Source organism: Crocodylus siamensis, chromosome 9 (genome assembly GCF_052110815.1).
Source record: "Crocodylus siamensis isolate JL-2025a chromosome 9, ASM5211081v1, whole genome shotgun sequence".
Lineage (NCBI taxonomy): Eukaryota > Metazoa > Chordata > Crocodylia > Crocodylidae > Crocodylus > Crocodylus siamensis.
The window spans coordinates 56079394-56100933 of NC_143403.1; the positions used below are offsets into that span (position 1 = coordinate 56079394).

Consider the following 21540-nt stretch of genomic DNA (forward strand, 5'->3'; position numbering starts at 1 on the left):
CCTAGTAAGTGCAGTCCTCACTGCTGACTCCTTTTTCAAGTCATGGAAAACTACTGCATTGGATACATTTTGACTTCCCTTTTTATTCCTACAGTTGAGCTGGACCCCTTTCCCCCATTTCCAATTATTTCTGTTTTTTCACTAGCCTTAAATGCCTGGAAAACATTACAAAACAGGGCCTAAACAGTTCACCCCAAATCCTTCAGTTGCCCTCTCTTTCAGCATCTCACATATGACTAGCGTGGACCCGTCCTCCATGAAGTAGAGCTGGGGCAGGTTGCTCTACACCTCATCTATGTATACGTTTTTGGAGCATCCCAGAATTCATGATGAGAACACCAGGTTTCTGTCATGAATGGTGGGCTAATTAGCACATGGATCTTTTGTGAGGGTATATGGAGTACATGTACTGAGGGGGTCACCATGGCTTGAAATGTTGATTCTGGTGGGGCCCAACCCAATGAGCTATATGGTAAATCGTGAGCCTTTGGCTTTGGACAAATATTGCACATAGTAGGAGAACCACCTGGGAGCAAGGATGGAGGAGGGCCTTATAACCCTTCTGTCCAAGAAGGGGGAGAGGTGGGACCTGAGAAACTGGTATCTGATAACACTCCTGAACCTTGACTACAAACTAATGGCCGAAGTCTTATCCAAGCACTTTGTCTGGATTAGATTCCCCCTAGAAGTGGTGCAACTACTCTGGATAGTTCAAGAAATGCCTGGATGCTCACCTTGCTGGGGTTATCTGACCCCAGCTGACTTTCCTGCTGTTTGGACAGGGGGCTAGACCCGATGATCTCATGAGGTCCCTTTCAGCCCTAATGTCTATGAAATCTACGGGAGTCTATTATAGGTGCAGTGAGCCACAAGAACCAGCTGGGGCGACAGATTCACAAAGCCCTGATGCAGCTGTGAGGCTTCAGTACCAATGGAAGAGAGGACAGAACATTACCATGCTGAACCTTGACTTGAAGAAGGCCTACAACCAGGTGTATCCCATCATCTCCTAATGGAGATGTTGAAAGAGATGGGAGTCCCCACAACCTTTATCTCCTGGATAAAAGCCCTGTACACCAACATGAGTAGCAAGGTACTGGTAAACAGGTCCCTAACAGCCCCAATTGTGGTGGAGTTAGGCATCAGGCAGGGCTGTCCACTGTCCCTGATCCTGTTTATCTGTGCAATGGAATCACTGGCACAGTGGCTCAGGCAGGAACCCAGGATCAGCGGCGTGAAGTTCCCAGGCGTAATGGGAAAGAGATGAAAATCCTTGTTTACATGGATGATCTTAACATCGTATGCAGGGACAAGGGCTCGGTGGAAAGAGTGCTCCAACACACTGAGATATACAGAGCAGCAGCAGGGGTCAAGCTCAATGTGAGCAAAAGCACCTACCTAGTCCTGGGTGAACTCAGGAATTTGTCAGCCCTGGGCGTTCCCATCTCTTGCGAGGAGGTATAGGTCCTCGGGGTGGAATTTGACCCAGAACTGATGGGACAGATGTCCTGGGAAAAGATGGAGGCCAAAGCCAAACAGACTGGGGCTATGGTAGATGCACTGCCTGTCAATAGCGGCATGCATGACGGTGATGAAGGCAATGCAACTGCTGATGCTTGTATACACCGCCTTAGTCTTCCTTTCTTAGAGGAAGTCGTCCAAAGAGCTATATATGTTTTCTTTTGGAACTCCACATGGGAGAAAGTGGCGAGGAGCAAGCTGTGCAAAGTGAAACGGTCCACATGCAAAGAAATGCCAGATGTCCTACTGTTCTTCTGGGCCAGGTACATGAGCCAGGTATGCAAACTGGCAACGGGAAAGTCCACTTTGTGAAGTACTTTTTGGGACAGCTGTTGTGACAATGGCAGGTGTACATGACAGCCAGCAGGAGCCCATGGGCCATGGTGTACCCATGGTTCCACAAAGTCTTGAAACGCTTCCAGGAAAAATACAAACTGTGCGGCATGGCCCTAGCAACTCTAGTGAACCACCACAAGATACAGGAGGTGTTAGGGCAAGAGACATATCGCAGGTGGACTTGTACGTGGTGACAGCTGCCAGGCCATGTGGGAGCGAATTTTCCATAAGGACCTGCAGAAGGAGCACAGAGACTTGAACTGGCAGGCAGCCCACTGGGCACTCTCCATGCAGGCGCAGAAAAACAACCCAGAGCACAGAGGTCCATCCAACTGCCCAAGACAATTCTGCCGGTGGGAGGTGGAAACAATAAACCACCTCTTCTGGGACTACCCATATGCCAGAGAGGTGTGGAAGAAAGTACACACACTCCTGGTGGTGTGACAGATTTCAGAATCCTGATGAAAAAGCAAGGGGCCCCAACAACCCACTTCAGCCAATTCATCTCTTGCTTTAGGTATGCCCAGGAACCTGCTCATAAACAGGCACTCAGACCCCACAGTTAAGGACTATATTAAAATGGGACTGAGTGAAATGTACTGGTACTACTTCAAGGGTGGGCAAAATACAGCTTGCAGGCCAGATCTGGCCCGCAGCGCTCCCCGATGAATTGCACCCTGCCCAGCCCTTCCACCCACAAAGGTGGGAGCAAGGTGTATATTTACAACCCTCCAACATAACCTATTGGGCCTTGCTCCCACCCTTGTGGGTGGAAGGGCTCTGCCCAGCCAGCAGTCCGGGTGGGGCTTCTGCTGCAGCTAGAACCTGCTCACTTGGAGCAGCAGGTAGGGAAGTGGCAGGGCTGTGGGGGGTAGAGTTGCAGTTGTTTGGAAGCAGAAGCACAGTGCAGAGCTGGGCAGGGTGTCGGGGGGGATTTCAGGACCCCCCCACACACTCCCCCCATGACTTGCAGCCCCAGCAGCAGTAGCAGGTGTGGAGGTCAGGGTGCTTGTGCCCAGTGCAGGTGCCTGGTGGGGCGTGGCTCTGGCCAGCGCTGTGGAGAGGGAGGGAGCGAAGCCTGCCCTATTGCCAGGGCTCCATGCTGTGTGCCCACAGCTCCAACACTCATAGCAGAGGGAGCCCCGCGCCCTGCTTTTCTGTGGAGTTCAGCACTGGGCTTCCCTGCTGCGAGTGTGGAGCTGCAGGTATGCGGCGTGGAGCCCCGGCAATAGGGCAGGCTCTGCTCCCTCTCCCTGCACAGTGCTGGCTGGAGCCACACTTGTGATGGGCATGAGCAGCCTGACCTCCCTGCCTGCTGCTGCTGCCAGCAGCTGGGGCTGCACACCTGGGGGGAGCATGTCGGGGGGGGGGGTCCCTATACCCCTCCACCTACCCTCACACCCTGCCCCCACAACCCCTACCAACATATACATGCACCCCAGCATACCCTATGCCCCCTACACAGCCACACCCTCTCTCAACCCCCCCCATTCCCCTGCGCACATGCACACACACGAGTGACACTTTATTTTTGCGTTATTAGACAATCTCTTCTATGTATAGTACACAATCACAAGGCATGACAAATATTTCTTTGTAATAATATTAAAATATATTAAAGTAGGTGTTTGACTTCTAGTGTGTGATTTGTTTTTTTTTCCGGCTTCTAAGATGGCACCCCCCCCCCCTTCCCAAAAGGTGTATTTTGTGGGGGGGAGCAAGGGGAGAGACTTCCAGTGCCAAAGGTCAGGGGTTAGGGGGCAGGACTTCTGGTCTCAATGTGGCAACTAATGGGTGGGGCAAATGTCAAGGGGTGGGGCTACCTATGTGGCCCCCAACAGCTCGCCAAAACTTGTTAAATCTATGCGGCCCTCCGCCTGAAATAACTGCCTGCTCTGTTACTATGGGAAGACAGAAGAGGGTGATGGGAAAGGGACCTCATATGGAGTAGAGGGGACTGGCATAGACTTTTCAGATGCAAGCCCTTCAAAGAGAGTGGTGAGGATGGCAACAATGACAAATACAACAAGTGAAAGGACTGGACAAACAAGAGGAGGACTTGCGAGGGGGAGAGGGGAGGGAACCGAGGGAGTCTGTTATGAAACGGATGTTTTCAGGGAAAAGGTGATGAGCGCATGAGAGCAATGGGACTAAAATAGTTTAACAGTTAAAGTGTGTTTTTTTGGTCTGTCAACTGAACCACAGCAGTCATGTGACAGGGTTGTTAGAGGTACAGTTATTTATTTATTTATTTATTTATTTATATAGAAATAAATATTTTTGCAAGAAAAAAAATAAAGAGTACCTGGGACTGAGGAACATCCACTGCCTGTCAGTGGCAGGGGATGTAGCACTCATGACAGCAGTGTTGCTACCGGTGCTTCTGTGTACACCATGCTGGTTCCCTCCTCTCCCCCGCCTCGGTGCTATGTGTGTCGTCTTCTAAGGCTACAGATGGGAGAAAGTTGTGAGGACCATGCTGTAAAGACTAAATGGACCGGGGGCTGAAGAATACCAGATGTCCTGCTGTTCCTTTAGGCCAGGTAGATGATCTGTAAACTGGCAACTGGGGCAGAATCCAAAATGGCCTGTTTCAGAAAGTATTTTGCAGGGCACCAGCTGTGATAGTGGGGGTGTACACGGTGCCCACCTCAAACCTATGGACCATGGTGCCTGCATGGTTCTACAAGATCCTGGAATTGTTCTGGAGCAAATGTGAACTGCCCAGTGAGGCCCCAGTGACCCTGACAAACCACCCTAACATGTAGGAAGTGATAAGGGCAAAGGATAGACTATTACCTGAGAACACAGTCCCTGGCAATAGCTTCCAGGCTGTGGGAGTGAATCTACCACGAAGATGTACAGAACGAACACAGGGACTTGAACTAGCATATTGTCACAGTGCCTGCATAGGGAGTGCTCAGTGGGCTAGCCTACTGGTGGAAGGAGGAAGCAATTGGCCATCTCCTTGGGAATTGCCCATACGCTAGGGAGTTGTAGAGGAGAGTAATTGTACTCATAATGGTGACAGGGGTCAAGACCCTCACCAGTGGTGGTGATATTTAGACACTTCACTAAGCAGTAAAGGGCCCTGACAGCCTGCTTCAACCAGTTCATCTGCTTCAGGAATGCCCTGTGGAAGACCAGAAACCTGTTCATGTACAGTCACGTGAACCTCCCAGTAGAGAACTGTGTCTGAATGGGAGTGAGTGAGCTGCAGGTGTACTATAGGAAGATGATGGAGAGAAGATGGCAGGGGACACATGGATGAGAAAAGATTGGCACAAACTGTTCAGAAATGGGACTGCTGGATAGGGCAACGACGATGACTATGACAATGAGTGAAAGGACTAGGGAAAGAAGCTGGGGATTTGGGAAGCGGGGAGAAAGTGCTACGGTGCTCTGCATTATTGTGATGGGTAAAGGAGATGGTGATGGGTGTGGAGGTGCATGGTTGCAGCTATGGTAACAGGAATGATGATGGTTTAACTGTAGATGTGTCATGGACTGTCAAGTGAACTGGATCAGTCACGAGACAAAACTATAAAGATATAGGGAGATACATTTTTGCAAAAAAAATTGTGCTAAAACTTGCAGTGGTTCAAAAAAAGGTAACGTGCATCAGTTCTGGATGAACTAAGTGTATTGGTACTATATACAAAGTGCTATAGCCATGTCTGATTTCAAGGTTATTGTTTTCAAATTTGCTCTTTATTTCCATGTTCTCAAGGAGAGAAATGTCTGACAGTAAGAAAAGGGGGAAGGGTCTGCCAGGGAGAAAAGCTGGGGGGAAGCAGAGAGCAAAGGGGCTACCTGACCTCCCCCCTCCAGAATTTATTTTCTGTGCTGTAGCAGTAGGAGGGGGACAAATTCAAGACAAACCTCCAATAAAATTGTATACTTGAAAAATTATAATTTATACATTTTCCATGTATAAAATCTAATTACTGGGGAGTCATCTTCTAACTGGGGTTATAGAACCATCAAAAATTAGGGTTGGAAGGGACCTTTGGAAATCATCTAGTCCAGCCACTGCTCAAAGTAGGTTGTCTTCTATTAAAATAAATACAGTGGGGGTGAAGGGGCAGTGTGTGTGTGTGTGTGTGTGTGTGTGTGTGTGTAAAGTTAAAGTGCGTGTATGAGAGGCTTATAGGAAGGAGAAGGTATGAGGGGTAAGAATTAGAATCATTGCCTTTTGTTTGTGTGGTGGGGAGAGGAGAAATAAATGAAGAGGCTCCTTTGGGAAAACACCAAGTTGAAGGTGCTAGGTCCAGGAATGAAAGAAACTGAGCGATAAAATGATGTTCAAATTATCTACAGGATAATATGCTTACACAGCAATTAAGTTATTTACCTGCAGTTTAGTTGCCCCACTCATGTTAGATAACACACTGGCGATAACAAGTTATGCAGATTCTTAATCTTGAATGGTGATATTCGTGACTGGTACCTTAAAAACAAAAGCATTTTTTCGAGCAAGTCATATTTTAAAATGTAGCAGGAAGGACAGCTCTTGGTTTATATCGTTGTTCAGAAATGCAGTGGAGTCCTTTAGTATAAGAGTATTTGTTCAGCAAGGCTGCTTGCAGACATTAAAAAAATTCCCAAAAAAACAGCACTTTAAACTCGGTGCAGTCCTGCAGCAGCCAAGAGAGGTAGTGCCTTAGTTGGACTCAGCTTGCCTGGCATCTGTATAGATTGGGCACTTTAGCAGGGCTTTTCTGGTGCTTTTATCTAATAGCTGATTGAATCAGTTTTAGATAAAAGTGCCAAAAGGCCCTGCTGAAGCACCCGATCTATACAGATGCTGCAGAGCTGGGTTGAAGTAACGTGCTGCTGCTTCCGGTGAAGTCCTTTTTAATGTCTGCAGGCAGCCCGAAGCTCCAACTACTTTGATAGGCAAGCAGATAATGTTTTGTGTATTACAATTAGGCCTTGTATCACGAAATCGACCTGAGGAAGAAGACCAGTACTGGCTGAGCATGGGCCGCACTTTCCACAAAGTGACCCTAAAGGACAAAATCATTACTGTCACTCGATACCTTCCAAAGTGAGTATCTCTTCTCTCAAGTAAATTACCATCACTAGTCCAGCATGATTCGCTTTCAGTTATCTGAATTGGAATGAATGGATTTATTTCACTTTCTTCTGTTCCTGTACTGTTACCATTGGAAGGGTCAGGATTGTTAAGGTTTGCCGTGTCTCTTTTAGGTATCCATATGAATCTGCTCAAATAAACTACACATACAGTTTGTGCCCTTCCCATTCGGACTCTGAATTTGTTTTCTGCTGGGTAGAGTTCTCCCATGAACGGTTAGAAGAATACAAATGGAATTACCTGGATCAGTATATCTGCTCTGCTGGCTCTGAGGACTTCAGGTGAGGTCTTAGTTTCCATCCTAACTTTTCTGTTTGTCTATTTCCTTGGTTTCTTTCAAACTTGCAGTTGCTCAGACAAATTAGTCTGTAAAGGTTGGAGAAGCTCTGACATAGAAACTGGAGGGAAAATGAGTGGTCTTCATTCAGTGACGTGATTCTAGGATCTCTATCACCCTTGTTCAGATTTTATTCAGTTCTTTGTTTGCATCACCTGATCTTGGGACAAATTCTTGCTCATGCTGAGTTTTTGAGATCATTCTGCCTCCTCCATACATGCACAATAGTATGATGATTTGTGCAGTCCTTTAACAGTTTCTTTGGCTCCTTTTTAATGTCTAGATCTAATTCAAAACGTCCCTGTTCTTGTTTAAACTTCCTTTGGGCTTACTCAAACAGATCTTGCTTGACGATACTCTCTTCACATTTCCTGTTTAGTAGCTGGTCTTTTCTGGTGGTTAGATTTTCTGCACTGTTTCTACTCGGCAAAAATAGCTTTTCCTTTATTTTTCTCTCTCATTCCAAGTCTCAACTCTTTGTCCTAGCCTGAACTTGCAAAGCCTCTTCCCCTTTTCCCCTTCTTTTCCTTCCCTTTTCTCTTTTCTCTATTCCCTTTTCTCTGTTCCTTTCCTTTCCTTTCCTTTTTCTTTTAAGAAGTAAACTTTTATAAAGTAGCTTTTAGTGGTTCATACTAAAAGTGTAGGTCTAATCCTGTGGTTTTCTAAATCTGGAAATAGACTTGTTTTCTATGCTGTATATCATCATGTTTGATGGTAAATACCTCCCAGTGTCTGGATTCTACTGAATACACCATCCTAGGCAGACCATATAATGCTTAATGTTATAGTCATGTGAAGCATTATTACCATGGTTAAGGGAGTATTAACTCCAGAAATTGCAGTTGGGACCCGATGAGCCCTTCTTTCCGACTCAGGGTTGTTCTAATAAGGTTTTACTGTACTTGCTAGACTCTAAAGAAGCTTGGCAGCCAGTTTCTTTTGTATGAAATCACGCACACAGAGCTGTGCTCAGTGGGCACTTATACACATGATAGGGGTTTAGTCCCCTAAATTGAAACGATGGGTTTTTAATTACAGTGATTAAAAACCCACCATTTCAATTTAGGGGCTTCCATCACTATTACGGTGGGGGGACAGATACTATTTTTTTGTTTTGTTTTGTTTTGTGCAGAGCCTGCCTACTTCTCCCACGGCCGGGGGGATGAGCTGCCAGCGGGCTGAGCGGTGGCCCCTGAGCTGCAGGGGGCCCTGGTTCTTCCTTCTGTGGCAGTGCTGCCCGGGTGGGCTGCTAGTAGGTGGGTGCTGGCCCAGCTTGGACTGGGGGAAGAGTTGGATCTGGCAGGTGCTGCCTTTGAGCTGGGGCAGCACCTGCACAGCTAGCACCCTGCCCAGGCAGCCCTGGGGAGTGGCGCCACCGTGCAGAGAAAGACCAGGCTCCCCCCACAGCTCAGGGACTGCGCAGCCTGGTGACAGCTCGCGGGGTGGGGGAGGGGGAAACCAGCGAGGGACCTGATCCTCCTCCTCCCACCCCCCAGTGTGGACCCTGGCCCTTGCCCATGGCTGGGGGACGAGCTGCTAGCAGGCCTTGAGTGGCAGGGGGCCCTGCTCCTCTTCACAGCAGCAGTCGCCCTGGGGCTGCCCAGACAGGTGCTAGGGGGTGGGTGCTGCCCCAGCTCAGAGGCAGCACTTAGCTCGATCCAACTGTTCTCCCAGGATCAGGCCCCTTGCTGCTTCTGCCTTCAGCCTGCCTCTTGCAGAATGGGGGGAGGTGAGCTGTCAAAAGGCTGCAGTGTTGCAAATAGCTAAATTGCAAACTAAACTACATGTGGATGTGGTTTAGTTTGCAATTAATAAACTCATTTAAATTATAAAAACCCTGCATGTGTACAGTGTGACCCAATTAAACTGCAAAAACAGCCTGTTTTCATCACGTTTACTAGCACCCAATATTGTCTTATGTCTTTTTTTTTTCCCCTCCCTGTTCCCTATGTCTTTCTCCAGTCTTATTGAGTCACTGAAATTCTGGAGAACACGGTTCCTGCTGCTTCCAGCCTGTATAACTGCTACAAAGCGCATTATGGAAGGTGAAGTCCACTGTGATGTATATGGAGACAAGCCCCGCTCTGATGAGGAGGAATGGCAACTCTTGGATGGCTTCATCCGCTTTGTGGAGGGTTTGAATCGTATTCGTCGGCGCCACCGATCAGACCGAATGATCAGAGTGAGCCAGTATTTTACATTACCCTCAGTGGGGTGAAGGCCAAATTAATTCTCTGACTTAATTCCTCTAGTTACCTTTTCCCATCAGCTTGCATTGCAGTATACTGCTGTACTGTCTGCTGCCCCTGTTGCTTTCCATTCAGTCTGTTTTTGAAACATGACTGATAACCACCTATTTAAGAACTCTTGTTTTGTGACAGGATCTTGGTGAATGTGGCTGCATTTTGCAACTTGCTTTGGCATGATATTTGCAAGAGTCTTCTCTTTTATGGAGTAAAACAGTTCACTTTTCTAGATCCAGCAAGCTGTGCACTGTGAACTTAGTGACTAGAGGGACAAGCACCCCAGCAGAGAGATCCAGATGGGTGGATCTCTTATGTGTAATGAATGGTCTGACTAGAATCACCATGTGGCCAGTACTAGTAACTGTGTCTTATGGATATATGGAAGAACTATGCACTTCCTCAGATTTTAGAGACCTAGTGTATAAGTGAAAGCATGATGCTGGTGCACTGGTTTAGATGTTATTCTCTCTTAAGAACCGGTCTACACGAAGGAAGTAGACTCTCATAGCTATCCCACAGTTAGCTTCTTCACAGAGACACACTGTTGCAAAATTCAGGATTACTTCACTTTGTGAACAGAGTCATTTGATTTCAAAATGAAATCCCTTTTATTTCAGAATAGTGTCCACATGGACCTCTATTCTGAAATTGCTAGTCCACTCGGTTTCCCTGTATAGACCAGCCCTTAACTTTTTTTTTTTTATTGTCTCTTGGGTGACGTGGTTGTTGTGTGATGTGACGTTCTTGTTGATTAGTTGAGCCTTATAGATCTTAACTCTGTTTTCTCTTCCTTTTCATTTTGATTAGAAAGGAGCAGCCATGAAGGGTTTGCAGATGGCTGGTCCAATTTCCACCCACTCTCTGGAGCAGCCTGGACCTCCTATTGGGAAGAAAGGAACCTCAGCACTCTCTGCCCTGCTGGAGCTGGAAGCCAGTCAGAAGTAAGCCTGAACACTTGAGTTACATAATCAGCTGTTAAACACCCATGCCATGTAGATGCCACCTGCTCAAACAAGACAACTGTCTCATCCTACTTCCTTAGTGTGGTTGTAATGGTGGGGAAATGCCAGCCCTTTTTAAAGGAAGTTGGCATGTTTTGTCTGTACAAATACAGTGATAGGTTGGGATTGGGGAAGAAGCAAAGAGGTTGAAGAGTGTGTTTTTAATAACTTACAAAGAGATGATTACCATGACACCTGGATGCATTGCATATGAAATGCACATTTTTATAACCATTCTTTTTGGGTATCAGAGGTCAGCCTTCTGCCAGGTGAACTGTTTGCCTTCTAGGAGGGAAATCAGGAAAATGGGGGAGAAGGAGGAGGAAGACAGCATCTTATTGGATTTAAGCTGGCAACGTCTTGGCTAAAAGGTTGAGCCTTGTCCCATACTCCAAAAGATAATAGATTTAGGTACTAGGAGTTCAGAGGAAGAGAACTCTGCAATTGCACCGTCCAAGCCCACAGATAGGGGAGAGCACAGTACAGGTTTACTTGGTGTGTGTAACAGGATGGGTGTCCTAGGGGGTCGCGATGCTCTCCCCTAATGCCCACTTTACTGTGCCAAGTTGCCTAAAGGGCATCCTCCATTCTCACCTGCCATGTCTTTGATGTTATATGTGTATTATAGGGAGGCTCCCTTTCCGTTCTTTTGGCCACAGTTTCCTGTTGTACACTAGCTCGTTCTATCTTGGGTGTTTCTGTGCTCCCTCAGCATTATGGGCTACGCATGGCTCCAACCACCCCTTTACCACGCCCCAAGCCTTGCAGATGTAATGGATGTTGTTCAGTCTTACTCAATGTCTCACTGATACTTGGGTGCTCTGGTTTTCCACAGCCTTGCTTCGCTCAGCACCTTACTGGGTGTTCGGAGTCGGCACACTCCCAATGCTGCCCCCGTCCTCTGGGGCTTCTCAGTCACTGTCCCCCTGCTCTGGGGCTGGAGTCCCCTGTGAAGCCTCCTCCATCCCCTTATATCCTCACCCAAACCACTGGTCTAACAGCCAAAAAAACACAAGCCCCTGGGCTATAACATAAGCTCAAAGCTGCCCAGCTATAACAACATTCGAGCCACCCCAAGAATTCTCCATCTCTCACTAATATCACGCTGCTCAGACATTCAGGCTTCTACCCTTTTCTCACTCAGGCAGAGCTCCTTCCCCCTTGGCTGCCAGCAGGGAACTGCCTGCCTGGCCTCTGCCCTGGGGTTTAAATGGGAGCCAGGCCCTGCCCCTTCTGGTCAGCTGACCACTGACAGGTGTAGGCCCCTAGCTCCCTCTGGTTGCCCTAGCAACCGGCACCTGGATAGTTATCCCAGCTCTACCAGTAGCAGGCACCTTAGTGCCCTGCTACAGTGTGCAAAGTGGTTTATACAAACCTAAATATTTTACTCTAACAATACATGAGTGGTATCAAACATCAAGTCTCAAGTGCACTTTCATTCCAGTTCAAATTTGTTTCATGGATGTAATATTGCTGTTCTCTTTTTTTGACTGTTTGGAGGATATTAAACACCATATGTATGTGAATGCATATAAAATATCAAAAGAGCCAGCATCACCCCCAGTCATTTCGCTTCATAATACAACAATTCAGACTAGGCTATTTGCAAACCTTTTACTGATGACACTTTATCTTGTGTCCAAATTGTCCAGCTAGGGACTGACAGCTATAGCTTCTCCAGTAAAGTAGCTCACTGGAGTGCTGCTTGGGAGGGGCAGTCTCTAAGCTAATCACGTGCTAAAATATGGGGACCTTTGTAGATTAAAACCAAGACCTTGAATGCCCCATTGATGTATTTGTTGAATCTCCTGCTTAAAGATACTTGAATATTCAAAAGGTTCATTGTGAACTGAAACACTTCAGAGAAGGTGGCAGCAGGAAAGTTATTTTAAGTCATAAATATAACGTTTGGGGAAAGGAGACTGAACAGGAAGTCACAGATATGGTCCCAGTTTGTACGTTATGATGACACCGCTCTTGGTGTTGTGGGTGGATTTCTGAGTAATTCCCATTGTCATGGACATTCTAATTCCTTTGTTAACTCCCACTCATGCTAATCAGAGTTACACATACACATGCTTTCATGCAAGTTCCCACACATTAAGGAGAGAATTGGTTCAAACCTTTATGCAGGTGATGCCTCCAATCTCTGTTGGAACAGCCATAGTGTTTCCTTCTCTGATGAAAAAGCCATGTTTATGGTGAGTTTTCAGCTACCACTAGCAGTATAGCTGCACCAGTACTAATGCTCTGGTTTATTAGACACCGCTTATGCTGATATGATGGAATTTACCTTAGGGTGGCTTGTCTTAATTGGGAACCGAAGTGACGTGCACTGTTGTCAGTCACATCTGCACAAGGGAGTCTCACTAATGCATTTGCTTTCGTAGGTAAAACGTCAGTATGGACAAGGCCGCAGTTGCCTGGGATCTCATATTGTGCTTGCTTTGTACACTGTAGTTCATTTCACTTGAAATAAGTGTTCCGTCCTTCTGTATCTGAACGTTTTTCTGACTGAAAGCTCATATTACAGATTGATCAGAAATAGATAAGTGATCTGTGTAGACTTGAATGTGATTTTCTTCTTAAAATCAGAACTCTTTCTGATGCTTATTAGAGTGAAAATGTCTTTAAGCTCCCCTCATAAAGCAGAGCAGTCACGTTTTAGGCTATGTTTTACCCTTAGATGCTTCTCCCATGATAGCTGTAATGGCCAACGATGTGAAAAGCCTTCACTTCTGCCCAGAGTCATCATGTCAGGTGAAGACTGTAGTACAGACACATTATATCAATGCTTTCTGAAAACATTTTATCTTTGTTTTACTGGTTAGCTTGTTTTTGCTCATGGGGATGTCTGTACTCTACTAGCATAAGGTGCAGCCTTGCCCATTGTAAGGGTATTCCCGTTTCAAGAGCTGCACTTATATATCATCCCAGCAGTTGCTAAGCTGGTAAAACCTGCCTAGTGTTGACATGGTTCTGTGAACTGTAGTGCCACTCTGTTTCTGCAAATCCATGTGGAGAGTGCTCTGCATGAGCTAAGAGCGTGTGCAGCCTTTACCTAAAAGTGTCTTTGTACAAAGGCTAAACATTGAGGTTAAGTAGTTGTATTACTAGCAGGACCTTAGAGAAGATGTTGAGTAAATGTTAAGACTGCTGGTACTGCATGCAGCCTTGAGAGCAAAAACTTATTTCCAGAGCTGTTGGTGCTGAGTGTACCAAAGGAAATCCATGAACGTATTCGTTAGATGGCAGTACTATGGGTGTAGAAGAAAGCTGGTAATAAATTAAGGGGTCCCTGCTATTTTACATGTTGTGGGGGAAAGCACCCTTCTCTTCCTCCCAGAATGGTCTTTAGCCAGTCTAGCGAGGATGTTGTGAAAAAAAGCTTTATGGGTTTTCTCGCCTTTATTTTAGGACATTGGGGGAGCAGCAAGCAGCAATGCTTGCTGGGAAGAGCTCTGCACAATCTACTGAGAGTGGGAGCATTGCCATCACACCCACCTACATGGACAGCCCTCGCAAGGTAAACTCTCTCTCATCCTGTCCTTTGTTGCTAATTCCAGAAGAAAATCTCTCAAATAAGGGAAGTTTTTCAAATCAATTTCCTCAGACCTGTGATGTCATATTTTTTTTAAGCCATCTGTGTGTGTTGGGGCTGCACTTCACCCCAGATGTCCTTATACCCCCTCATCTAAATGCATAAAGAGATGCAGAGGCCCAAACATCTCTGTATGGCTCTATTGGCTATTGCAGCAAGGAAGAATCCCAGCTCTGTGTGCCTGCTTCTCAGTGCACTCGTACTTGCTAGTTAGCCTTATTCCCCTGCAGGTAGTGGTCTTGATTTTTATTTTAGTCAGGATCTGGTTTCAAGTTAGGAAACAACCTATTTGCCTATAGGGGCTCAAGCAAAGTGGCAGGAACCAAGGCACAGGTAATGTGCGACTCCAGTGTCGGTTCAGATCTGAAGGTGCAGCCAACAGCTTAAGAAGAGTCTCTATGGTGTCTCAGAACCAACTGTTAAGAGTGTGCTGGTGGTATTCTAAAACTGCAGAGGGGAAGTGGGGCAGAGGGGTAGCAGGAGGCTGCTGTTGGCCTGACTCTGACCCTGACCTGGGCTCAGGGCCAGAGTCAGAGCTGCAACAGCTGCCTGTCCTGCTGCGTGCCGCCGCCGCCCCCCCCCCCCGGGCAAATATAAAACTAAGGGCTTTTTGCCCCAAGCTGATTGGAGGAAGACATCTCATCTTATATTCATGTAGATATGAAACTCTACTCTTATTGCAAAAAAACCTCTATTTGCATTGGGAACTTGTAGATTCTTTCTCTGCTGAAAAAGGGGGAAGGGATGGGACTTTCTATAAATGACGAGAATTAAGTTTGTCTGAAGACCTTTGGACCCTAATTTTTGCTTTAAGAACTCATAGCTGAACTGCCCAGTAGCCTATACTTCCATACATTGCTCTTCCTCAATTAAAACCCACACTTTCAGCATCAGTAACGCTGCTGAGGATTTCACAAAGGGCAAGGGGGAGGCACCATGCACAACATATGGAAGAAGGAAAAACTTGGCTCTCTGTCAGCATATTCTGTTTACTGAACTGGTACCACATTTTGTTACAGACTGCAGAGCATATCTTGTTCTCTACACAAATGCTATTGGCTATAACTGAAAAACTAGGTTAAAACTTGGTCCAAAGGGCAGCTTTAAAGTACAGTCTAAATGAGCATATCTGCTGTTGGCAGAGCTTGGACACTTCAGTAATGAGTACTTTTAAAAAGGTTTTATTTGTAAGTGTGTCCAAGGTAATGGCTTATATGTAAATGGAAGATTCCAGATGCTGTTGAACCTCATTAACCAACATCAAACTCACTGAATCTTTGGTTAGAATAGACCTTAGCCTACTAGGACACGCAGGCTTATGCATCACAAATGACCTAGGGCTCAGTCCTTTGCTTGGCATGTAAGATATCCCTATTGCTGCTCTGGAAATCCACAACCCACATGCTGACTGACACTACTAGGACTGTGTGTTATGCCATGCAGAGCAAGATCATCTATCAAGAGGCCATTCAGCTCTGGAGTTTGGTGCATTCTGAGGCAGGACTGCATTAGTGGCCCCATACTTTTTCCTGGCTTCAGAGCATCTGACCAATCAAGTTGGTAGGCAGTTCACATACTGCCACAAACAGTTTAAGATGAGAAGCTAATTGGGTACACAGCCTAATTGGGCAAACACAGCTATTTGTAAAGTTTCTTGCTCTAGCTTTGGCCTTTGTAGGCTGCCGGACCCACTAGGCCATCAGATATGTAATCACAGCGTGGAGTCTCTGGAAACATAAGTCTTTTGCGTATATATCCTCAGCTTAGTGACTGCAAGCCAACAGATGGTTTTGCCTAAAGAAGCCTATCAAAATGAGAGAGGGAGAGAGAGAATCTAGTCAAATCCATTACCCCATCCTATATGGCAGGACTTGCCACAAATCCTTGAATAGTAGCAGGGAGACATTAGTACCGCATACAAGTAGGAGGGGAATGCAGAATGGGGAGGGTCTTTTTAATTGTTTGTGTTTTGAAATTGGTGACATAACATGTCCACAGTGAATTTTTCTCTCTCCCTCATACCATAATAGAATTTGCAGCTGAGAAGAGAATACATCCTGAAAGGAGTTTCTCACCACTCCCTTTTGTCATTCGAGTGACTAATGAGATAGAACCAGGATTATTTCTTAAAGTTGCCATTGCATCCTGCTGTTCTGGAGGTTATGAATCATTTCACAGCCTTCGCAGTTCCATGAAATGAAAACCAGTACACTTCTAATCTTGAATGTTTCTCCCTGCAAGGAAAGGCTGTGCTCTGAGCTGGCCCCTAATCACACTGTGATGCTCTGTAATGAGTACCTGGGACATGTCTGCTAAGGAGAGAGAGAGAAAGAACTGATGCTCTGCATTCTGATATGCCTGCTTTTCTGGGTTCGTTTGGGTTCCTAACTCCTCTGATGCCTTCCTCCCTGTGGTGATTGCGCACTGGCACAATGCTTTCTTTTGCTTTTCTTCCAATCCTTGTTCCTGTCACTGCTGCCACCACTGCTCCTACTTCTCCTGATGCCTTCAGGATGGGGCCTTCTTTATGGAGTTTGTTCGCAGCCCACGCACAGCTTCAACCTTCTATCCACAGGTCAGTTTGGCATTGGCTCTTACCATTGCTGGTATGTGGACTTGCACAATATTGTGCCCTTGGACTTAAATCTGGGGGTGTTAAGCATGGGCTAGCTCCCAGTTATACTCCTTGATTTCCAGTGAGGACAGTACTGTTAGTGATTCACTACAGTAAAAGGAGAGTAATCAATATAAAAAAGATTGATTGGTGGTGAATGCACTGGTTTCTTTTCACAACTCTATACTTGTATTGTGCTTTAGATATTGTTGTACCCTGCATTGTTTTTCTTGGCAAGCCTCTTGCCAAATACTGAACATCGATGATATTTTCAGTAAGTTCCTGTTTTTTACCACCTCTCATTAAATCAAGGTAGCAATGGCCCATATTTATCTAATTCTCAGCCAAGTTTCTCCTGCAGAATCTGTCTTCATAACTGATGCTGTGGAGACTGAGGTGTGACCTTAGGATTCTTAAGTGACTGAGGGCTGGAAACATTGTATAATTTACCTTGATCTTATCAGGTAGTCATGGCAGATGTCGTTTATATGCTCCTTGGTACCCCTACCTAAGGTTCGTTATAGGATAGTGTATTCTTGGCATGTGCTAGCCCAAACCAGCTCTAGGGAGGGTTAGGATTTGGCTGTAGCTTCAATATGGAGCATCTGCCACTTTCTGGCTGTGGAGAAAGAACACTGTTTGCAGTATGTGAGAACTTAGATGGTGGGAGTGAGAAATGTGACATAGGATAACAGGGCCCCATAGTCTAGTTGTCCTCCTCCTTCAGGCTGCCTGCCTTGGCCAGCTGTGTGCCTTCAGACAGGCCTGTACCGTGGAATCACAAAGGTAAATCAGCCCTAATTTTATACCTATTTCAGTTTGTCTCTGCTGTTTCACATGCCTCCCTCACACTTCTGTAATGTAGCTTTTACATAATGTGCCTTTCCTAAGCCATATATGTTAATGGCAGATGGTAATTACAGCCTGTCTTTTGCTGAATCTTTCAGCATTCCTCTTCTTTCTGAAAAGGTTTTTTGTTAATTTTTGCTAACTATTCAGCGTGCCATGGAATAGTACAAGTGTTCTCGTGGGAGGAAAGTGTTCTGTAGTCTTACTCAGTGACGTAGCTGTGGGCGACTGCCGATCAGTCCCTTGATGCTACCTTAAGAAATCAAAGGAAGATGGGTTTGAGAGAGAGAGGTCTCTTCATGTTAAGAAACCTGAACTCCCTGTGGTGAATTCATGTACTCCAGTCTCAGAGTTAGAGGTGGAGAAGGGGTTTACTTGTGCTTTTTTGGGTTTTTTTCCGTAATCATTTCCCACTTTGTTTTAGTGACTAGTGTTTCTCTTCTGTCAGCCATGTGTCTGTGTGGTGGCACTTCCTTGTAAATCTTAATGCTTTTGAATTTGAAAATACCAGGATGTGACAAGCACCGTTACCTGACCAGCAGTTCTTTCAGTGATGCTGAACTGGGCCAATTTGGGGTACTGTAACTCATTCTGGAGTTGTCAGCAGTGGTGCCCCAAACAGGACTAGATTTGCCTTTTGCATGTGTGCATGGTTGTCTGAAGTATTGCTCATCAGTGAAAAGAACATGAGGTACGGGGCTGATGAGAGGACTAGCGGATATGCAAGAAGGACTGTGTTGTGAATTATGTAACAATGTTATGTCACGTTCTCTGCAGGTGTCTGTAGATCAAACAGCTCCTGCTACCTTAGATGGCAGTACGTTGATAAGCACAGGCCAATCAGCTGAGAGGGGCAGTGCCCAGGCCCTAGGAAGTTCCCAGAATATAGGAGACCAAGGATATGCTACAACTGGTTCAGCCGAGAACAGGTGAGAAAAGCACAGCAGTTCTGCAGTGCTGTTTGTTCATTGCGGTCTGCTTTCTGGTAAGATGGGGCTATTTAGCACAAACAGCATCAGACAGCATACATGATTTCGTGTACTACGATTGTCAGCCCTGCAAGGTGCTTGTCACATGCAGACCTTGTTCCAGGACTTTCAGATGCAGAATGCTCTTTTTGGATAATCATCCTAAAAACAGCCTCAGTCTTGTTCTCCAAGCCTGAATAGACCTGGAGCCCTGTCTTCCCCTTTCCCTAAAAGAGTCTTATCCTTCCATAATGACTCTTTGAGATCCATTAGTAGAACACTGCAAGGAAGCTGTAGTTTGAATAAACATGGAAATCAGTGTCTTTTCTCCTTGCAGGAAAAAAATGGTACCATTGGATAAATTTAGGTTTGTTTATTATGCAAGTCAAAAACACACCAGCTTTAAAAATGCATGCTCTCCGTTCCACCTGCACTTCAGCGTATCGAAAAGATTTGTGCAGTATGAATTCAGCTGGCTCAGGAATATGCTTATAGCTTAGAAAAGAATTAGCCCAAGGCCTTAACATATTCTTCTTTATATGACTGAAAGGGATAGAAAGGGAACAACCATTACTGGGAAGAGAAGGGGCAGCAATTCTCTTTTAGCAACTACTTTGGTTATAAAACACACTTTCATTACATTACTTTTCAGCTCCCAGCAGTGTTCTGTGAACTCACTAACTTCTTCATCCACTCTGATTGAAATTCTTGAAGCCATGAAGCATCCCACGTAAGTTCTGAATCAAAACTGGACTGGGGCTTTGGAGAAAGACCTTAGGAGTAAAGGATGAATGCTCAGTATAGCAGTTATAGTCCATCCTCAGGGCTGTCCCTGGGGGGGATGAATCGGGGCGACCACCCTGGACCTCGTGCTTTGGGGGGCCCCATGGAGCCCGACAGAGCAGCAGCAGCACAAAGCTGGGTGAAGCAGTGGCTGTGTCCAGTCACTTGCTACTGCCCCCAACCCCCGGCCGACACCACGGCAGCTTCTTCACGTCCAGGGCCTGTGGGATCAGAGACGGGGTGGGGCCCTGCATGGGCTGATTTGTCCCGGGCCCTGCATCCTGCTCAGGTTGCCTCTGTCCATCCTAGAATTGCTTTTCTTTAGCAGTCTTTGTGGTATTCATTTCCAGCCTCTCCCAGCAGGGGTGTCTAGAAATCAGGGTACAAATGGCTGTGTAGATTTCAATTACTATGGTCCCAGCCTTACTGAAGTAGCTTGAGGGAGTAACCTAGGAATACTCTCCTGTGTAAAAGTTAAGCTTCTGCTTTTTAAAACTTTTTTGTTTCCCTCTTCGGGCTCCAGTACAGGGATCCAGCTGCTCTCCGAACAGAAAGGCCTCTCCCCATACTCCTTCATCAGTGCTGAAGTCGTCCATTGGCTTGTGAACAATGTGGAAGGAGTGCAGACTCAGGCAATGGCTATTGATATCATGCAGGTAAGTGGACTGACCAAAGGAGCATAGGCAGTGCCAGAAATATCCTGTTCACTGGGGAAGGCATAAACCTTGGGGAAGCTGCAGTGTAAAAATCTCTCTATTCCCGCTCTTGTCTAGCATTGTGTAGTAATAGTAGCAGGGGGAGCGTGACCTTCTGTCAGCAGAATTCTGTACTCCCTCACAATGCAGAGCGTTAGCTTGCAATAGAGGCTGCGGCTACATTAGCGTTCAATTTGCAACTCATCCAATTGCCCTTTGATACAAGCTAGGTAAAATATTTTCTTATAGACTTAATTTTGGATATCCTGTTACTGAACAGCTTGCCAACATGCAGCAGAGGTTGCATTATTTTCCTTGCTAATGGGACAGATTAAAAGTTATACTATGCCTTGGCTCATGGGGACCAAAAGCTCTGATTTAATTAAAAGTGTAGGTCACTGTGATAGGATTGCATTTTGTTGCACCAACTACTGTTGATACTACAGGTGTATGGTGAAAATGATGATTGTAAGCTATATATGTATGTAAGTTGTGCAGTGGCCTTTTCTCTGGGGAAGACGAGAAATGATGGGCACAAACTGATAGAAGATTGCTTCACGCTGTACATAAGGAAAAACTTCATTACAAGTTGAGTGCCAAGGGTTTGGAACAGGCTCCCTGAGAGGTGGTAGAGTTACCCACCCTGGCAATCTTCAAAAAGTGGCTTGACGCCCACCTTGTTGGGGTTATCTGACCCCAGCAGTCTGTCCTGCCCAAGTGCAGGGGGACTGGACCTGATGATCTTGTAAGGTCCCTTCCAGCCCCTAACATCTATGAACGTATGAATGTGTTAGGGGTAGTCTTTGAGGCTTAGAAATACTCTAGAATTCTCTTCCCTTCCTTTGATTTCAGAGCAGCAAGCAGAGAGGATCTTAACACTTCTGATTTCTGAAACCACATCCTAGCTATTGCAGCTTTCTTAAAACCCATGGGTAAAAAAGGCATCTAAATAAGAGGGCAGCATTCTTAAACCTCAGCTGAAGTACAGCAGAGGAATACTAATCTGGACAGGAAAGGGAGGGAACTAAAATGACAAACCTCCTTTATCTAGGAGGTTAAGATCTGGGTGGATTCTTATTCACCACTAGTCTGCTAAAGATGCAAAATGTCATGTTGCATCTCCCATATTTGCAGGCCAGGTGACATGTACGTTGAATCTCTCCAAGGGAAGACCCATTTTTCTAATGTCTTATTCCTCTCTGAGCCCCCTTCACACTGTTGAAAATCTATGTTTTCTTTTGTGTTTGACTTCTTAGAAAATGCTGGATGAGCAGTTGATTGTCCATGCTTCTGGAGAGGCCTTGCGCACCTTCATCTATGGGTTTTATTTTTACAAGATTGTCGTTGATAAGGAGCCAGACAGAGGTCAGATTCTCATGTTCCTACAGAATTAAAAGCAATAATTTGTCCCATTGCTGTCAGCACAGACACTTAGCATTGCCAGTTATATTGTAGGTGTTGCAGCAGAAGTGCATCCTTGGAAGGAAGTTG

At 45.9% G+C, this 21540-nt stretch overlaps 1 protein-coding gene across 11 annotated transcripts in view; it reads left to right on the forward strand.

Moving 5' to 3' along the window:
• Positions 1-21540, forward strand: part of DEPDC5 (DEP domain containing 5, GATOR1 subcomplex subunit) — a 76865-nt gene that overhangs the window by 42718 nt on the left and 12607 nt on the right. For 8 of the 11 annotated variants that reach the window (XM_090061826.1, XM_090061833.1, XM_090061830.1 and 5 more), the window contains exons 28-37: positions 6790-6907; positions 7069-7236; positions 9255-9474; positions 10346-10479; positions 13957-14065; positions 16653-16715; positions 18381-18532; positions 19224-19301; positions 19878-20010; positions 21306-21414. In XM_090061826.1, the coding sequence (XP_089917952.1) occupies positions 6790-6907; positions 7069-7236; positions 9255-9474; positions 10346-10479; positions 13957-14065; positions 16653-16715; positions 18381-18532; positions 19224-19301; positions 19878-20010; positions 21306-21414 (1284 nt within the window). The remainder of the gene's footprint in view (positions 1-6789; positions 6908-7068; positions 7237-9254; positions 9475-10345; positions 10480-13956; positions 14066-16652; positions 16716-18380; positions 18533-19223; positions 19302-19877; positions 20011-21305; positions 21415-21540) is intronic. The other 3 variants (XM_090061834.1, XM_090061835.1, XM_090061836.1) reach the window with 1 other exon arrangement.